We start from the raw sequence: 17,172 nt of genomic DNA, 5'->3' as shown, positions 1-17,172 counted from the left end.
TTTCGGACCACCTAGCACAAGGACGGCCGTGGGCAAGAGCCCTGGAGGTTTCCAGGGAAGACCTATAAACAGTTCTGGATCTTCTCTAGTACTGACCAAAGGAACATGGATTCTTCAAACTGTACTTTAAAAATCAACTTACAGCACTAAAAAAAAAAAAAAAAAAGATGGTAACGCTAGATGCTAATCTTCATGTCAATTAGGTCACTCTATGCCTGGAGCTCATTTGCCTTGCAAATACTCTATTGTTACATGCTGGGTCCCTCCCTACTCACTTAAATGACTAACTCCACCCCAAAAAAGAAGAACTTTTGCTGAAACTGCTGGAGGGGAGACAGATCCTGCCCCTGAAACCATGGGGCCTGTCAGCTACTCATCAGAGACCTATGACTTGGTGAGTCAGGCCTGGCTTTGCTTGTTTGAGAGGATAATGGGGAGAGCAGGTAGAGCTAGGGTGGACTGAAAGACCTCGTTTCTGTCTGTCCGTCTTCTCACCCTCCTGTTGGCAGAGGGAGAGCTTGGTTGATTTCTTACGCCGGCGCAAGCAGCCCTCACATCTCGTAAGTCCGGACTTGACCGATGAGGGGACTGCAAGCGGCAGCGCTGTGCTTGCAGAGCGCCAGCGTGACGGGGCTGCAGCCGTTGTGATCCAAGGGTGCCAGGTATTACCTTGGGGACAGCTGCCTACCTACTGGGACCTCGCGCGCAGACATTCTGGCGAGCGCTGAGCCCGAGCGCCGTGCTTGCACAGACGGGGACCGAGACCACAGTCGCTGCCAAAGGGCCAGGTGGCTCACCGGGAGAGCCAGGCTGCTGTAGCCCCGTCCCGCGCTGCCAGCCTGTCCCAGTCTCTGTTCCCTGCTGCCCTGCTCTCTGCGCAGCCATTGACGCAGCGTGGGCGTAAAACACTCGTTCTGAGTCGGGCGCTTTTTGCACCAGCCTTCAGTGGTATAAATGACTGTGCGCACAGCGTGCAAAGCCCTGGAAATCTCATCTAGTACCTTCACACAACAGGAATACCCAAGCAAACCCAATGCTACCTCTCCGTGTGTGAAAACCCTTGGTGTGACTATACACGCTCCTACCTCTGCTTGCCTTCTCCACGAACAGGCTGCCGTAGACTCTGCTGAAAGGGGAATATGTGGTGTATTTACAAGAGGGGAATTTTAAAGAGGGGAAGATAAATTGCAAGTACTTCTTCTAATAGGGAGTGATGACACTGTGTATTCTGCCCCATAGTTCTCTCCCCTGTGTTTTCAAGCGAAAGACAGCAGCTGCACCTTTTAGAGTATCTTGTGCTATCCAAGGGGAAGTCCACAGCAGCGCTGTCATTAGCCTGGTTTTCAAATGTTGCAGCTCAGAATTTATTTTTTAATACAGTGGCTCTCTGCAGCAGACCTCAGTTTTTGTTTAGTTTCTCTAAAGAGAGAAATGCTGGATTTAATTTTTGCCAATTTTTTCTGTCCCTCCTTTGTCCTATACACCAGGGAAGAGAGAGGAGATGTGGGGGGCAAGCCCTACCCTCCTTATTTTTTCTGATTCATCCAGTATAAAAATCCTTTGCATATGGTGGTCGCTTCCTTTAGAGCTTTTTTGCAGAAGACACTTCTCTCCCTGACCTCTGCTGAAGTTCAGTGGCAGCGCTAATGCTGGCTGCGAGGTTAAAACCAAACTCAAACCTTTTTCATCTCCATGCTGGTTTGTTCCTCCAGCTGAACTCTCCATTGGAAATCTGTCCCCCCACCAGAAAACCAGAAAAGTCGAAGCATGCCGGCCGCCTGCCCGCAGCACGTCACGCGCTATAAGCAAGCGGCTGCTTGTGGCAAAACTGCGTCGTTTTTAACACAGGGGGATTAAGGAGCACTGGGATTTGTTCTTTGTATACAATACTGTCCAGAACCTTAGCTTAGCGATTTTACCTCTGCCGTGAATTGTCGTAAGTTATAAAGGAGAGCTCGTGTGAGGGGGGGAAACTCAGCTAACTTCAGGCGCGAGCGTCTACAGTCAGGTGCCACAGCAAGAACAGTTTTGTACCTTTTCTCAGACTTCCCGCAGTCGGGAGTTTGTGGCACACGTTTCCCACCTCTGCCTCTTGGGAGCTTCCCAGGTTTGGCTCCTTTCCTGGAACAGGCCACAGATCTCACACGAGCAATGCCACATTGGCTGTGGTGGTGCCGTACGCTGCTTTACTTATACTCGGCGCTTGTAGCAGCAACCTACCCACAGAGATTTGCAAAAAAGACCTCAATGGTGTCCTGTCAAAGCGGTGACACAAACCTTGCCTTGTGCGCTCATCAGAGAGGATCGCTTGACTGATTGAGCAAATGTGAAAGGGAGAATGATGAGAACATTTGCACCGAAAGGGCATTTATCTCAGTATCGCCCAGTGAGTGCAGCGAGGACCTCACCTAAACTTTGATACTGTACGGGACCATTCGTCTCCATAACCTTGTGGTAAAGTCACATGCCCAAAACGATAACCCCATTTCTGCATAGCAAGAAAGCTTTGCCCACTTCACCTTCCTCAGCTGCAAGACTAGAGAAACAAAACCACAGTTGCACAAAGACCACCGAGATCCCCACCGGGTCCCTGAGGTGCTGCAGGCCACTTCTCACTGTAATGGGACCAACGTGACTCAAGAGCCGTAAAGGCACCTGCGCTACAGTAACGTGGCATTTCCACAGGCTTTGCTCTTATTCGTGGGTTTCCGTAGTTCAGCACCTGGAGAGGGGATGAGCAGAAGCTGTCAGTAACTTGCACTGATGTGGGCAATTTCAGTTTTAAGGCTTTGGGAATGAAACGTGCTTCTCCCAGCCCTGGCAAGGGCTAGAAGGGAATGACTTGCGTGGAAAATCCCTAGCAGTGCACAGGCTGCTTCTCTTCTGCAGCCAAATATTTTGATCGCTGGCAGTTGTGGGGAACTGAGAAAAGCAGCTGACACACGGAGACTGGAATAACTCTGAGGTGTGAGTTAGAGGGGAAGAGGGATCCCTGAACAAAAAGCACACAGGAACAGGCTTCCCAGGCATGCGCTTGACTGCTCAGTTACAGAAAAAGGCACCACTTTATCGCCCACCCCCAAATCTGGCTGCAATCGTATTGCAGGAGACCTGTACAAAGGTCCCCCTGCGCACGCACTCCCATCCCAGATCAGGCAGCCACCCGCTTCCAGTCCTAGAAATGGGAATCGCAGCAGAGCCCCCAACAGCCCCAGCTTGTCACGTTCAGTGCACCTCCTGCAGCTCCGGTCCCTGCCCTTCCTGTCTCAGCCCGGACTCTGACCTTTCATCCTCTTTTATTTGTCTCCAACTCATCTCTGTCCGCTCCCACCCACACTCGCTGCTCTGCTCGGAGATGCACATGAGAGGACGCCTCAGACACAGCTCAGCGTACGCTTCCCCTGCCCGCGGCAAGTGGCTTCCAGTAAGAGCCCTACCTGCTGACTTATCAGCAATCAGATGGTGCCTGATAGCGGCACTCAGCCTCCGCACCTCCGGCTCCGAATGCAAGGTGATGCTGGAAACCGTTCAGCAGCCAAAGCCATTGAAGACCATGCACGGCCTGCCCATCCGCCATCGTCAGTGGCGCTGGCGTGGCTCCAGGCAGCGCTCTGACGCTCGGGCCAGCAAACCCAGCCATTTCCCATCATTTCCTTTTTGCCTTTAAAGCTGGAACCTTCCAGCCTCTCCCCAGTGAAGTTACCCATTCTAAAACATGTTCTCTTTGGGATTTTCAGCACAGTCACCCGCACGTCCTGAGCAGCCTGGTTCGGTCGCTGTACCAAATTGCAAAGGTGTTTGGTTTGTTTTTTTTTCTGGGGAGATTCAAGGATCTGGCCCTGACCAATACATCACAGGTTTCTGTGTGCGTTGGTAACTCTTGACGCAGGGTCCATGTACGGACTAGGCAGGAAATAATTTTCAAACCAGGGAGAAGGCAAACTGGGAGGGATTTCTAAAGGCTTTTGTCTTTAGCAGCAATCTCCAGTCTCCAGAACCATACCCTAAACCGGAAAAATAATTGTTCTCTGGAAATAGAAATGCTCCCCACCAAAGGCTTACCCCAGCCCCACCATTAAGTTAGGGGAAGATAGTCACATGCGTTTGAGGTTTTGGGCAGGGAGGAGGACTCTCGGCCCCTGAGAGGACCAGCTCTCGCCCGTTCGGGGGGAAGCACTGTGGCATCACACCACAGTGGCAGCACCACTGGATGCAGAGCCAGTGGGGAACAGGACTGTGACGAGACCAAGAGTAGCTTGGTCAGACCAAAGTCTGCCTGGCTCGACAGTCTTTCTAGCAGTAGCCAAAGGCAGAGGCTCTGGGAAGAGGGCAAGAACTGGGCAAGCTTATTCCGCGCTTTCCCCAAGGGCTCGCTCACCCTCCTGCCATCCACTGCTCGGGGACTGCCTGAGCCAGCTGCCTGCTCCGCACGTTCAGTAACGCTCCGTAGACTTCTTCCCCATCAACACGCCTGGGCTCCCCTTGGAGCCATGCAGACGGTTTCAGCAGCACAGCAGTTCGGGATGAGTGCTGCCACTGCGATGTCACCTCTTTATCCCAGACAGTCGCATGCGGAAGCACCCAGCGCGTCACCCAGGGAAGGCTGCCTGAGAGAGAGGAAACATAAATCACCCTTCTCTAGCTAGGCACAACGCAGGGCTCAAGGCTGGTCACAGTCATTTGGCTTAGCAGCACGAGGGAGAGCAAAAACCCCCCAAATCAGCTCTAAAACTGATTAAAGCAGGGCTAGTATTTTTAGATGGGAACTTTGGCTGACGAGGGAAGGAGCAGCAGGTGCAAACGGCTACAGCTGGCAGTGAAAGGTATGAAAGCAGCGAGCAGAGACTTCCGCTGTGGTTGGCACTGAAGTCTCGGCGCTGGTCTCCAGAGAGGGTGTGGGTGGGGGAGCTCAGGGTAACTGCTGCCGAGCGCTTCCCAGTCATCACTAATTTCTCAGCTTGCCACAAGCCTCCTGTGCCGCTCTCTTTTTCTGCCCGTCTGCATCCGAGCCCTTTGCTTTTGTGAACGCCCAGCTCCTGCAAGGTGCCTGAGGCCAGCCGGAGCGTGCCCCCTGTCCGGGGGGCTCGTCCCAAGCACGACTGCAGCTTTCTGGCACTCGGAACTTGTGCGCAGTCTCAGCCCAAATACAGGCTGCTCACCTGGCAAGGAACTCCAGCAGGCCAAGTGCGAATCACATCTGCAGCGTCTCTATCGCACTTTTCTTACTGGGTATCAGCCCGGGGTCCGAGTGGTGTTTTCAGATTCCCTTTCCTGCTCTGGCTGCCATTAATTCAGAACCGCAAGGTTTACCAACAGAACAGGTTTCTCTCTCCTGCATCCATCCCCATAGCTATAGCACCACGGTGCCTCAGAGGCGTTCCTCCAGTTATGTTTGAACAGCTGCCCCACGCTTTTCTCTGAGCACGTGGAAAGCGATCCGAAGCACGGCTGCTACTGTCCCCCCCTCGCCTTGCTCTGCCCCAGGCAGCTCTGAGGTCTCCGAGGAGGAGAGGCAGAAGGGGACAGGATCGGTGCACATAACTTGAGGCAGACATGTGCTCTGCGGTGAATCCTACCACCTTCCTACCTGACAGCAGACAGCAGGCAGGACAGGGACAGTCAGTGTCGGAAACGGATGGAAAGATCGGGAAAGCTGGTAGAGGAGGGTTCCGTGCCGTGTGAGGAAGCAAAAGGCACGAGCAGGTAACTCAGCAAGAAACAGAAGATGAAACTGGTCATCTGTCTGGACGCCAGAACATCCCCAAATATGCTAGTTAACAATTACAGACTGAGCAGCCCTTGCTGTCAGAGATCGGGACAACCCTCTCCACGTGGTGCCGGTCCACCTCCCAGGACCTGGCACCAGAGTCATCATGCTGCAGACAGGCAGCACCTCCTCCTGACGCAGGCGGGCCGCGGGGATGCTCCGCTCCAGGTCTGCCAGGTGCAGCTGAGGGACTGGGTTCTCGTGTTCAGAAACTCCCCTCCGATAACCAGACTCTCTCTGTTCCCCAGAGCCAGGTGGAGCTGAGTGGTTACTACGAAGCCGAGAACACCACCCCTTCTTTGGAGGGCTACTTTTGCTTCAACCCAGCCTCATCTGTGGTCGGCAACCAGACAGACCCCTTCAGAAGGGTCTTCATGCCCCTCATTTATCTGCTGATGTTTGTGTTGGGGACTGTGGGCAACGCCCTGGTCCTGGTCATTTTAGAGAGGTTCAAGCGCTCTCGCACTACCACGGAAAACTTCCTCTTCCACCTCACCCTGGCCAACCTGGCACTGTTGCTCACCTTCCCCTTCAGCGTGGTGGAGAGCTTGGCCGGGTGGGTATTTGGGAAGTTCCTCTGCAAGATCCTCAGTGCTGTCCACAAGATCAATTTCTACTGCAGTAGCATGCTGCTAGGGTGCATCGCGGTGGACCGCTACCTGGCCATTGTCTATGCAATCCACACCTACCGCAAACGCAGAGCTCGCTCCATCCACCTCACCTGCATGGCTGTGTGGCTCTGCTCGCTGCTTTTGACCTTACCCGATCTCATCTTCATGGAAGTCTGGACAGACGACAGCAACCGCAGCATTTGCTATTTTCCAGAGGTTGGGATCGACGGCAACAACGTCTGGCTGGCGACCCGCTTCCTCTACCACACTGTGGGCTTCTTTGTGCCCCTGCTGGTCATGTGTTACTGCTACACGGCCATCGTCCGGGCTCTGTGTCAGTCCCAGCGCCTGCAGAGGCAAAAAGCTGTCCGCGTGGCCATCCTGGTCACAGGCGTCTTCCTGCTCTGCTGGAGCCCGTACCACATCGTCATCTTCCTGAACACGCTTACTAAGCTAGAAGCCTTCACCAAGAACTGCCTCCTGGAAGACCAGCTGGACACAGCCATCATGGTGACAGAGGCCATCGGCTTCACGCACTGCTGCCTCAACCCCATCCTCTATGCCTTCATTGGAGTCAAGTTCCGTAACGACTTCTTCCGGATCCTGCAGGAGCTCGGCTGCATAAGCCAGGAGACCCTGCAGGAGATCCTGGAGGTGACGAGGAAGGGCAGCGGGATTGAGTCTGACAACACCACCTCTATCTCCACTTTCTAGCTGGGAAAGGCTGCCTGCAGGGCAGAACTGGCCTGGGGCTTGCCTTCTCAGTGGCACACGTGCTGTGGCCTCAGTCCCAAGTTTCACAAGCGTCCCCACCACTTTCCTTATGCCTCAGGAAACTCAAGTCTGGTAGCTACCAAACACCCAAATCTCACCAGATACCTTCCCTGGCTCTTTCTGGTTCTCACAGCTGTAGTAATAATCCATTTGGCAGCTGTTGGCAAGCGCTGGCTGTCCGACGGTCACTCTGGCAGGGCCGGATGAACCCGAGTGGGTTGAACCTGACGTTTCCACCTCTCCCACGAAAAACTGACTGCAGGCGTCCTGTGCACGGAGCCGAGCATGAGACTAGGGTGCCGGGGGCAAGGAAAAAAGTGCAGCTGAGTAACTGTGGAGTTGCGTCAGTGAGCAAGGACTGAGGACAAAAGCTAAGCAGGTCTCCGTTCACCGGCTCAGGTTGGTAGAGACACGCCCGAAAGAAGCAGCAGGACTCAATGGCCACAGCAGCTTGAATGAGAGATGCAGGTAGGACCGGCGGGGGGTGCAGAGCTCACTCCAATAGCGTGGGCACGCAGTGCTGGGTGGTCTCTGGCTGCAATATTGTTCCTCCTGCTGCGTGACATCCCCCTGGCCAGCCACGGCACATTGATTTTTCCCAACTTGGCTTGCGCCAGGAGGTCCTGCCATGGACTCAGAGATTTGACTGTCGCAGATTCTTTTCCTGACATCAACTGCATCCTTTCCTGCTCACTTGATCTGTTTTACTGCTGTTAAGACCTCCAGTGAGTGACTGCTGAACTGAATGCCTGACTGTGTAAAAGCTTTCCTTTAACGAAGAAAGCTGCCTGGAGAGATGGCTTCTATCTTGTGACTGAGCACAGGGGAGATGAACCACACAGCTTTGTGAGGCTGAAGGTGCAACTTTTTTTTTTGCAGCTAGTTCTACGGCACTTTGTGTGTGCCAAGAGCAAGGAGACCCATTGCCCCAGAGTAAGGAAAAGAGCTTGTTTGCGTAATTTCTGTTTGTTTTTAGCAGGCTGAGAGGGAACGTAGCGTTTTGCTTTGCAGTGTGCTTTCTGACATTTTTGCTCCCCCTGCATCTACGGGGCTTTCAGAGGTTTAGTGCATCCAGGTTTATACAGAACAAACCTGGGTGCTGATCTTGCCCTGAACCATGAGTATCCAGCAACTGCTCAGATCAGGGCTGCTTGGTAAAAATTTGGTCCAAAATAAGAGGAGCCGCTTTCACCACCATTAAAAATTGCACCGCAAGCTGGCATGCGGGGCAGCCCTAACAGACTCGTGCAGCCTGCTGCTTCCTAGTCGGTCATGTCACAGTATAACGTCGCAGCACGTACACAGCGTTGCTCCATGATGTTTCTCTTGCAAGCTAAGCAGCGCCGTAGCCTGAACTGTACGAGGGCCATAAGTACCAACTGTCACACAAGCACAACCCTAATCACGAGCGCACTTTAAAATCCGCTCTACCATTCACCTCACTTTTTAAGCAAAGTCGGAACAACGTCAGTTCTCCTGCTGCAGCACGAATTTTGTGCTAAACTCACTTCTGAAGTTCAACCCGCTAACAAAGGGCTCGGTTGCAGCTGAACTTCACCGTACCCAAGTGCCCCGCTAAAAAGACCGGTCGTTATGGAAGGGGTCACATTACACCGGTCCACCTCAGGCAGAGATCTCAATAGCTCATTCGCAAATTGTGACTCAAGGAGAAAACTCCCCAGGCATAAAGCTTTTTATACAAAGAGCAGTCCACCATTTCCTGCAGTGCTGCATCTTCAAAGCTGAAACCTGCAGGTAATGGCGACCGTGGTTGTCCAAGCACGTACGTGCAGCAGAGGAAGAGCAGCTCTCTGACACCAGGCCGTCGCTATCTCCACGGCTGTACTGGTGAGGAACCCTGCTGCAGACGCATTGTAAACACCTCCCCAGCCCGGGTTCTGGTGGGAACTGTGTGTCTACACAAAAATGTTACTGAAGAAATGAACAGTCAGACTGTAAAATTCATAGAGCATTCACAAGGTAAAAAGAAAACCTGCACGCAAAATAAGGGTGAACAGATTACACATCTATTGTTACTATAGTTTTTAGTACTGGTATGTTGGTAAACTTTTAGAAAGTTTTGACGTGAGCTGTTAAATAAACAGTTAAATAAAATACCGTCTTCTCATGTATAGCACTTGCAAGCAGCCGTCTGCAGTTATGTCACTTTTGCACGAGAAATGCATCAGAGGGTGCTAAGACGGTTGATGGCACCTTTCTGACAAGCGTTGCTGTTCACACATGGAGATCACAGGGCTCATAAGAGCAGCTTGCTCAGATTTCCCTTCACCGGTGCCACAGAAGGCTCTGCTGTGTTCAGAGTCAGTCCAGACCTATGTTAGCTCCCTGCTTCACAGAGCCTCTTCCACCGACTGCAGCACCTCCTGCCCCAGTTTTACAGCAGCTGCTAACCTGAGCGGAAAGCTGCCCTCCCACCCGCCTTCGGCTCAGCCGGCCTGGGGAAGGCTTGGCTCGGAGCTGGCAGACCCTTCCCCAAAGAGCGGACATTGCTCCTCCCGCAGCTGACTGCAGCCAGCCTGCTGAATGGCGATGAGAAGAAAGCCAGAGGAACTCTCCTTCACCGCAGAGGAAGCTGGGCTTTCCACTCAGCAAAATCCTCCCCGACTCTCCGAGGTTTGCATGGCCGTCACATGCCTTGGCGCAGAGAGCAGGCTTCCCCGCTAAGCGCTCACGCTGCCAGAGCTGCCCCTGGACACCGCAGCCCTCAGTCAGACCTTCAGGCTGCCCCAGGGAGCTCTGCTCGGCCCCCAGCCCACCACTACCGAGTGAGGCAGACGGGCTCTGCTCCCGCCAGGAAGGGGGACTAAGGGCCGAGGGGAGCTCCGAGGCGGCTGCTGCAGGCAGCGGGGAGGTGGCGCCCAGGCAAGGCCACGTCACTACCATCCACAGCGCACACTCGTGTGACCCCGGCCCCGGGCTCTGCTCTGCAAAAAGGGCTGGAGCAGACAACCCAGAGAAAGCCCTAGTCCCTACTGAAGGCAACGCCAAAGAAGGGGACACAAAGAACCCCACAACAGCACGCTGCTCTGCATGTCCTACGGGGTGACAGAGTCTCCCAGGAGACAGAGCTGGGGTGTTTCAGCAGAGCATCCTGCTACACACGCGCAGCGATCACAGGGCCGTGGCAGGCAGCGGGGCGTGCACCGACGAGCAGCAGTCAGAGAATGCATGAATGAGCGCGTGCCTGGGAGCGCTGCAGAGAAGGGGCTCTCCCCACGCCCTCGCACCCCTCCTAGCAGCTTTAGCACCCCCTTCCCCGCTGTGACTCATGCACAGTTTCATTTTCCTTATCAAAAAGACGACCTGCTTCCTCACCCCGATCTCCCAAAACCAAGCAGATGCTTAAGCACTTCAGCATCTGTACTGCTGCCTGCTGTGTCATCCTTATTTTGAGCACAGGTGGCTCTGGACATATGACACCACAGCCACCGAGGCCCGTGAGCTTGGGCCTTGGGCAGCATGCCACGTGCGCCGCCCTGGCCCTGTGCACAGACGGCAGCACGATCCCTTTCTCTCTCTGAGCCCCCAGAACCGGCCTCTCGCCCCGCTGCCGTCACAGCGTGCTCTGCATTTGCCCCGGCTCCCCACAAGCATGCAGCAGCTATGGCACACGCGAGCTTTGCCAGGCCACGAGATGCACAGAACAAGGGGGAACCGTGGGGCTCCAGGCACCAGCGGACAGCTTGGGCAGCAAGTCCCTGCTGCAGGCCACCTCTCCACTCTGCAGTCCTGCCAAGGACTTCAGGTGTCCAAGGTGGCCCTGCCTGCCCCGCCCCCCCCCCCCCCCCAGCCCCACGCGTGCCCCTCCACCTACCTGGGAGGACTGTCCTGTCCCACGTCCTGCGAAGGCAGCTCCCCAGTCCCAGCCCAGCTTCCACTGCCTTGGGGCAGGGGCACACGCAGGTCTACGCCAAGGGCAGGTATCCCAGCTCCCTTAAGGAGCTCACAGCCATCTCACGAAGGGCAAGAGCTTCTCTTCGGACAGGGGCACACAGCAACCACCTCGAAGTCGCAGGAGATGGGACCTGCAGCACTGGAAGCCGCACTCGCAGGTCAGCTGGCAGGCCCCTCTCCCTTACCTACCCCTGCCTGGGGACCTGCAGCTCTCCTGCCAGGCACGAGTGGCTGGGAGCAGATGTGCTCAGGAACCGCCACAGAGGCGGGGACCGGCAGCAGGCAGGAGGGGAAAATGAGGCTGTTTGCCTCGTGACTGTTACTTGTTTGCAAGCAGCTAGAAAAGATGGTCCATTTCAAGCCGCAGGAGCTAGAGGATGGGCCGGCATGGCAGAGGGTGGGAAAGAACAGCCAGCACAGCCTGGACTTAGGCAGCAAAATCCATGCTACGGTAACGAACCACTGCGAGCTGCGTGGCTGGGTCTCGTTCGATGTCGGGGAGCCAGCACGCAAGTGTCCAAGGAGGGCCAAGTCGCCCACCCCGCACAGAGCGCAGCAGGCGCTGAACAGCTGACCCCGCTCCCAGAGGGGGCTGCCCGAATTTCGTAGGAAGAAAACCGCAACTGCAGCCAAGCCTCAGCGTACCTTAGGCACAGATGACTCGTGCAATCCTGAAGAGCTCCTCTCCTCTCAACCAGAGCCCCCACCTGACATAAGGTATTTATAGTGGGGCCAGCTGAGCGCCTCTGATCAGCCCCAGCCGGCCACAGGTGATGCTGGCTGAGCTCCCGGAGGCTGGGCTGAGCACACCTGCTTGCAGCCCAGCAGAAAACCCCGCAGCTCACTCAAGACAGGCACAGGGTCGGGTTTTGAAATTTGTCTTTTTAATAAAAAGGCACCTATAAAACAGGTCAATACATTACAGGCAGCACAGATACCCAAAAACAAGCCTAAAAATTGTTTCAAATAAAAACCAATAAGATGTCTTCACATATTGTATTTATATATTTATATTTATATATATATTTATATAATGGTACAAAATGACTGGGGAAGTTTCTCCATGGGATGACAGAGAACAGGTCAGTCACCATTACCTCAACGTGAAAGCGAATTCCGGGCGTGTGATTATCTGACGTACTGAAAGATGCGGTTTCCCAGCATTCGCTTTTTTGGAGCTGGAAAAACATGGCGAAGTCATGGCTAAAACATGGGCAAACCTTTTACTGTGATTAGGTGGAGTCAGTACACAGAACTCAAGCTGAGAAGCCGAGCAATAAACTACAAGACACGAGACTAGACACAGCTCACGGCAGCGGGCAACTGGCCGATGGCAAACCCTGCCCAGGTCTAACAAGGACTGGCTGTTACTGAGCTTCCAGAGAAGCTCCTGCCATATTGCTGTTCATGGACGCGGCTGGGCGCGGTGCCCGGGGCAGTGGGGTGTTAGGCAGCACTTCTCCCCGTTGCTCAGCCATTGCGGTGGTAGGGACGGGGCTGGCTCCAGGGCGGTGGGATTTTGCGGAAGAGTGCTGACTGCTGCTCCAAAGTCCCCAGCTCTGACCTAGCGTCAGGATTTCCCTTTTGTATGCAGGGCTGCTGAGTCAAAAGGCTCTACTTACTCATTTGTCACCGAAGGACAGGTGGTCTTCCTGCCGCCTGGCAGAAATAGCATTGCGCTGCCCTGTCCCTGCGAGCAGGCTCTGGCTGACATAGGGACAGTGCACTGTCGACAGAGCGAGGACCGCAAGCCCCAGGCAACTTCTCAGTTGGGCTGGGCAAAAGGGACAACAGGGAAGGTACGGACACATGGAGATCTCAACCGGGCTAAAACAACAGCTGTCTACAGACAAACAAAAAAACTTCTGTATAGAAAATATTATGGCTTCAAATTAACCGAGACTAGCTGGTGGGTGATGAGCAAGGTTTGGGGCTGGCATTGGTATTTGGATGTTTACGAAAAACTACCAGCAGCCAACACCCCGAAGTGCAGCCAAGAGAAGCCGCAGCCTTTCAGGCAAGTCAGGCTTAGAAAGAGCTACATCTGTTTGAGCCACATCCTCCCATGTGAAACGCACGCTCTGAAAGGATGGAGAATCCAACCGGCTAACACGTCAGGTCCAAAGCACGCTGCGTTTGCCTGGGCTGAAGATTATTCCTCTGCTCCAACTGCCAAGGCAGGGACAAGCACTTCCTGGGATTGTCCCCATTTTGCCATCTTCAAAAACACCGCTCGCTCACATCGTGCACAACAAAACCACACAGAGCAAGAGACCAGAGCGAAATCCTTCCTCGAATCCAGACCCATGCTTCCCACCCAGTACTGCTCACTACAAAATGCCCCAAGGCTTCAAGGTATTCCTAACTGGACTTTGTGGCTCCATCTTCTCACAGATCGGATCAAGACGACAGCCGCTGGGCTGACGTTTCAGCACCCGCCAGCCTTTCCGAACAGCTTGCAACGTGATAAAAAGCGTTGCCGTTCGCTCGCTACTTGACAATCTCCCTTTCCGAAAGCCCTCTCCTCCCTGCAGTAGCAAGTAAGGAACGGTAAGCTCTGTTACAAGAGAGGTAGTACGCTAAGTCTGGCTCCGCAGAGAGAATCCTCCAACTGGTGTTCCTCCGGCAATCACGTGCCCCGAGTTCACCGTTGGATACCCATAGGGTACACCATGCTGGAATGTGGTCCCCGCGGAGGTCCAGAGACACTGCGGTATGTGCAGAAGTGCAAGCACGTCACCCCACAGTCCCCTCTGTGGACAAACACAGGAAAGACCATTGGTGCCGCGTGCAGGAAGACCTTACAGAGTGGAGAACGGGGAGGGTGGAGCGCATCCAGAAACGCCGGAGTTGTTTGAACGGCACGCTTCCGCCAGCCTAGGAACGAGGGGCTGCGACGCAACCTCGGCCTCTTCTGTCCAAAGCACAGGACAGCCACGCCACTGACACCGAACGAGACAACTCTTACCCTGAGATGGAGTATCGCACGCAGGGACAGGTCGTCTTCAGCGGCTAGACCTCTATTGTGCAGTAGGGCAGGGCTGCTGCCGGTAGCTCAGGGTGAGATGGAGAGAAGACTGCCTGTGAAACTCCGGAGCAGGAGGACCGACAAGCACGAGGAAGACCTGGGAGAGCGCGTTCAACGGCAGAGGTAGACGGGGCGTGGCGCAGTCACGGAGGGCGACGGATGGGTAAAGGACTGGTGTAGGAAGGCTGCGAAAGAGCAAGGTTCCCAGCTAGCCTCTCCCAGAGGCACAGGAACGCATTGCCTCGCTCATCTCAGAGCCCATCTACCCCTATGCACCGCACCACCCTGCCCACAGGGGACACGGCGTGAAGGGAAAAGAAGGGACTAGCGGTGACGCGGCCAGTCGAGACCTTTGGGTCCAGCACATTGTCATCTGCGAAGCCCAGATCCTCGCCACTTCTCCAGCCGAAGGGCTGGCATCCTCCCCGTCCCAGCCACGGCAGCTTTGCGACGGAGCAGCGACAGATGTCTTCCGTGAAGCTGCGGCCTCTGCCCCGATGGATGAGCACTGCTCTGGCAACGTTTCACTGGGGCCACAGCTCTGACCTCCCCGACGGATGGTCCTCAGTCGTTGGTTGTGTTTGTGTACTCAGCACAGCCTCCACAGGGGCCTAAGATCTGCGTGAAACTATACACCCCGCGCATGCAAACCGTTCAGACGCATGAACAACACAGGTTTGACACAGAGTCACTCTACAATGGGATCTCTCAATGCCCTGTGCACCCTGGGGGATCCTCCTGCCTCCCCCAAGGAGAATTTTCAATCCTTGTACACTGTTGCCTTTAGCATGTTTTTTGTTTCTGTTTTTTTAAAACATGTTTTGAGGCTTCTATTAAAACACAGAAATACAGAACAATTAAAAACCAGCACAAGTTTTGCCTTTCCCAGCGACCTATTTACAGCTAGTTCCAAAAACCCTCTTGCACATTTTGGTTGCTTAAAAAGAAAAAAAAAAAAAAAAAAAGGAGGGGGAGGGGGGAGGAAAAGGAAAGAAGAGAGAGGTAAAAAAGGGAAAGAAAAACACTTGACAGAGGAAAACCATAAATGAAAACTTTACAAACTGCCACAGGGTCTGGATGTCCCTGGTCATCACGCAGGGTTCAAAGTAACAGCCCCACTCCCAGCCCCTCCACCCTCCCCTTCCCCAAAAAAGAAAGGAAAAAGAAACCCAATTCACATCAAGTTTACTGCACATCTGGTTTTCTGTGTAGAGGCGAATCCGATATGAAAAGCATCCCCCGTGGTGTCCTCCACCGGCGTTGGCCCCCAACCCTCCCCCGAAGAAAGGCTGAAAAAGGTTTGTACAGGCAGCCCCGTCCCCTCCCCACCCCTGAGCGCGGGCCGGGGTTAGAAAGGCAGGTTCGCCATGTTCCCAGGCCCGGGGATGTAACTCATCTGGCTGTCCAGGGAGACACTCCTCTGCCTCATCTGGTGCGTGACCATGAGGTTCTGCTGAGGCGGGGGCCCCATGAGAGAGCCCTGAGGTGACATCATGTGTCCTGTCTGAGCATACATCTCCCCTGACACAGACATGCTCCTCTGCTTCGCCTGCATCAGCATGAAATTCTGCTGGGCCATCAGGCTCTGCTGCGGAGACATCATGCCCTGATGCATGCTGTTGCCCATCATGCCTTGCTGGGGTGGTATGCCTGTCCTGCCCAGCATGGGCACTTGTCCAGGATGGCACATGGGCATGCCGAGTCCCCTCTGCACGCCCTGCTGCCCGGGGAGGCTGGGGGCATTCATACCTGGCCGCACCGGGGGCTGGTCAGCCATCATGTTCTGCAGGTTCATGAGGTGGAGGTTGGAAGGCTGCGATTTGGGTGCTTGGCTGTCGCTCTTGGGGAAATACTGCAAGGTGCTGCTTGGCTTCTCTGACGGGATGATCCTCGACAGGTCAAACTCGGGGATACCCGTGGGCGTGGGGCGGATGACCTCGCTGAGCTCAGGGTCGTTCAGCACCGACGCCACCCCAGGAAGCACGGGCGGGTAGGGCTCGCCGATCCGAGGAGGGATGTTCTTGCCCATCATGTGCTGCTGAGGGGGCATCTGGCTGGGCTGCTGGGAGGGAAGGTCCTCAGGCGGCAAGGGCATCCCCGGCGGGTAATGCTGCTGCATGCCAGGGCCACCTCCCCCACCGGGGGCCATGGGGATGCCTCCAGCAGGAGACGGCATGGCGCTGTGGGGCTGCTGCATGCGGGGGAACACGAGCTGGTTGGAAGGAATCATCTGCGAACTGTTGGGCACGGGGCCGCACTGCTGGTTCAACGAGTCCTGGGGCCCTGGGGGCAGCATCATGGGGTTCTGGGCGGGCACGCCCGCCCCTGGCGCACTCGGGTGCATAGGAATGTTGGAGCCCAGAGGGTTTGGGGAGGACATCATGGAGGTGGGGGGCGGTTCGTGGGAGAGGGGTTGCTGACCAGGCAGGTTCATTCCCATGGGGCTCTGAGAGGATCCAGGCCCCACGGAGTTCAAGTGCAGTTGATTCGGCTGGTTCCCCGTCACGCCTAAAGGAGAGGAAAAAGAGAGAAGAGTTAACTCTGCCCACTGACCTCTCAGGGCTGCCAAATCCACACCCTGGAAGCCTGCCAAGCGCTCCTGCTCGGAAAGCTCTGAGCGCGGAGTGTGATGCTCAGTAAGCAGCCGCAAGATGGGCTTGCAAAGCACCGACGTCAGGAAAAAGTGTCTCAGACTCCAGCTCCCCAAGCCCACGAGCAGCAGAGAGCTATTCTAGCTTCATCCAGTCCCACGCTGGATCTGTAGTCCCTTACAGCCCACTGATTTGAGAGTCCCAGCTGGCGCTGAGAGTTGGGACAGGCCTACACCATGATCTCAGCAGGGCTCTCAGCTGCCTGGAAGGCACCGGGGAGCAACCCCTCACCACTGCCTGCCTGCAGGGTTAGCCACCCGGCAAGCTCCTGTGACCACACGGCCTCGGGCGGCAAGGAGAAAAAAAAAGCAGAAGAGTTGGCAGCCCGACACAGGTGCTGTCCGGGAGGGAGGACTGTGCTCATCGGTACAGCAGAGCAACCAGTGCCTGCGGAGGGGTTTGGGTTAGGAGGGAGCCAATGCATTT

The 17,172-nt window shown here is 55.1% G+C and overlaps 2 protein-coding genes across 6 annotated transcripts in view; one reads left to right on the top strand and one right to left on the bottom strand.

The window, feature by feature from the left end:
* Positions 1-311: 311 nt before the first annotated feature.
* On the top strand, positions 312-9,209 carry CXCR5 (C-X-C motif chemokine receptor 5). Its single transcript, XM_009469052.2, has 2 exons — positions 312-394; positions 6,016-9,209. Exons 1-2 carry the CDS (start codon positions 356-358, stop codon positions 7,090-7,092), a joined length of 1,116 nt encoding a protein of 371 aa, XP_009467327.1. The 5' UTR covers positions 312-355; the 3' UTR covers positions 7,093-9,209.
* Positions 9,210-11,929: 2,720 nt separating this feature from the next.
* BCL9L (BCL9 like) overlaps positions 11,930-17,172 on the bottom strand; it is a 73,663-nt gene continuing 68,420 nt past the window's right edge. For 4 of the 5 annotated variants that reach the window (XM_087778414.1, XM_087778415.1, XM_087778413.1 and 1 more), the window contains one exon: positions 11,930-16,603. In XM_087778414.1, the coding sequence (XP_087634540.1) occupies positions 15,444-16,603 (1,160 nt within the window). In that variant the 3' untranslated portion in view covers positions 11,930-15,443. The remainder of the gene's footprint in view (positions 16,604-17,172) is intronic. The other variant, XR_015709161.1, reaches the window with a different exon arrangement.

Source organism: Nipponia nippon, unplaced genomic scaffold, assembly GCF_047370975.1.
Source record: "Nipponia nippon isolate SJK-2023a ecotype South Korea unplaced genomic scaffold, ASM4737097v1 scaffold_43, whole genome shotgun sequence".
Classification (NCBI taxonomy): Eukaryota; Metazoa; Chordata; class Aves; order Pelecaniformes; family Threskiornithidae; genus Nipponia; species Nipponia nippon.
This window is presented reverse-complemented; position numbering and strand designations above follow the sequence as displayed.

Coding starts and splice junctions, on each gene's coding strand:
- CXCR5 (XM_009469052.2), top strand. CDS start 356: ATGGGGCCTGTCAGCTACTCATCAGAGACCTATGACTTG. Junction 395..6,015: donor CATCAGAGACCTATGACTTG/GTGAGTCAGGCC, acceptor TCTGTTCCCCAG/AGCCAGGTGGAGCTGAGTGG.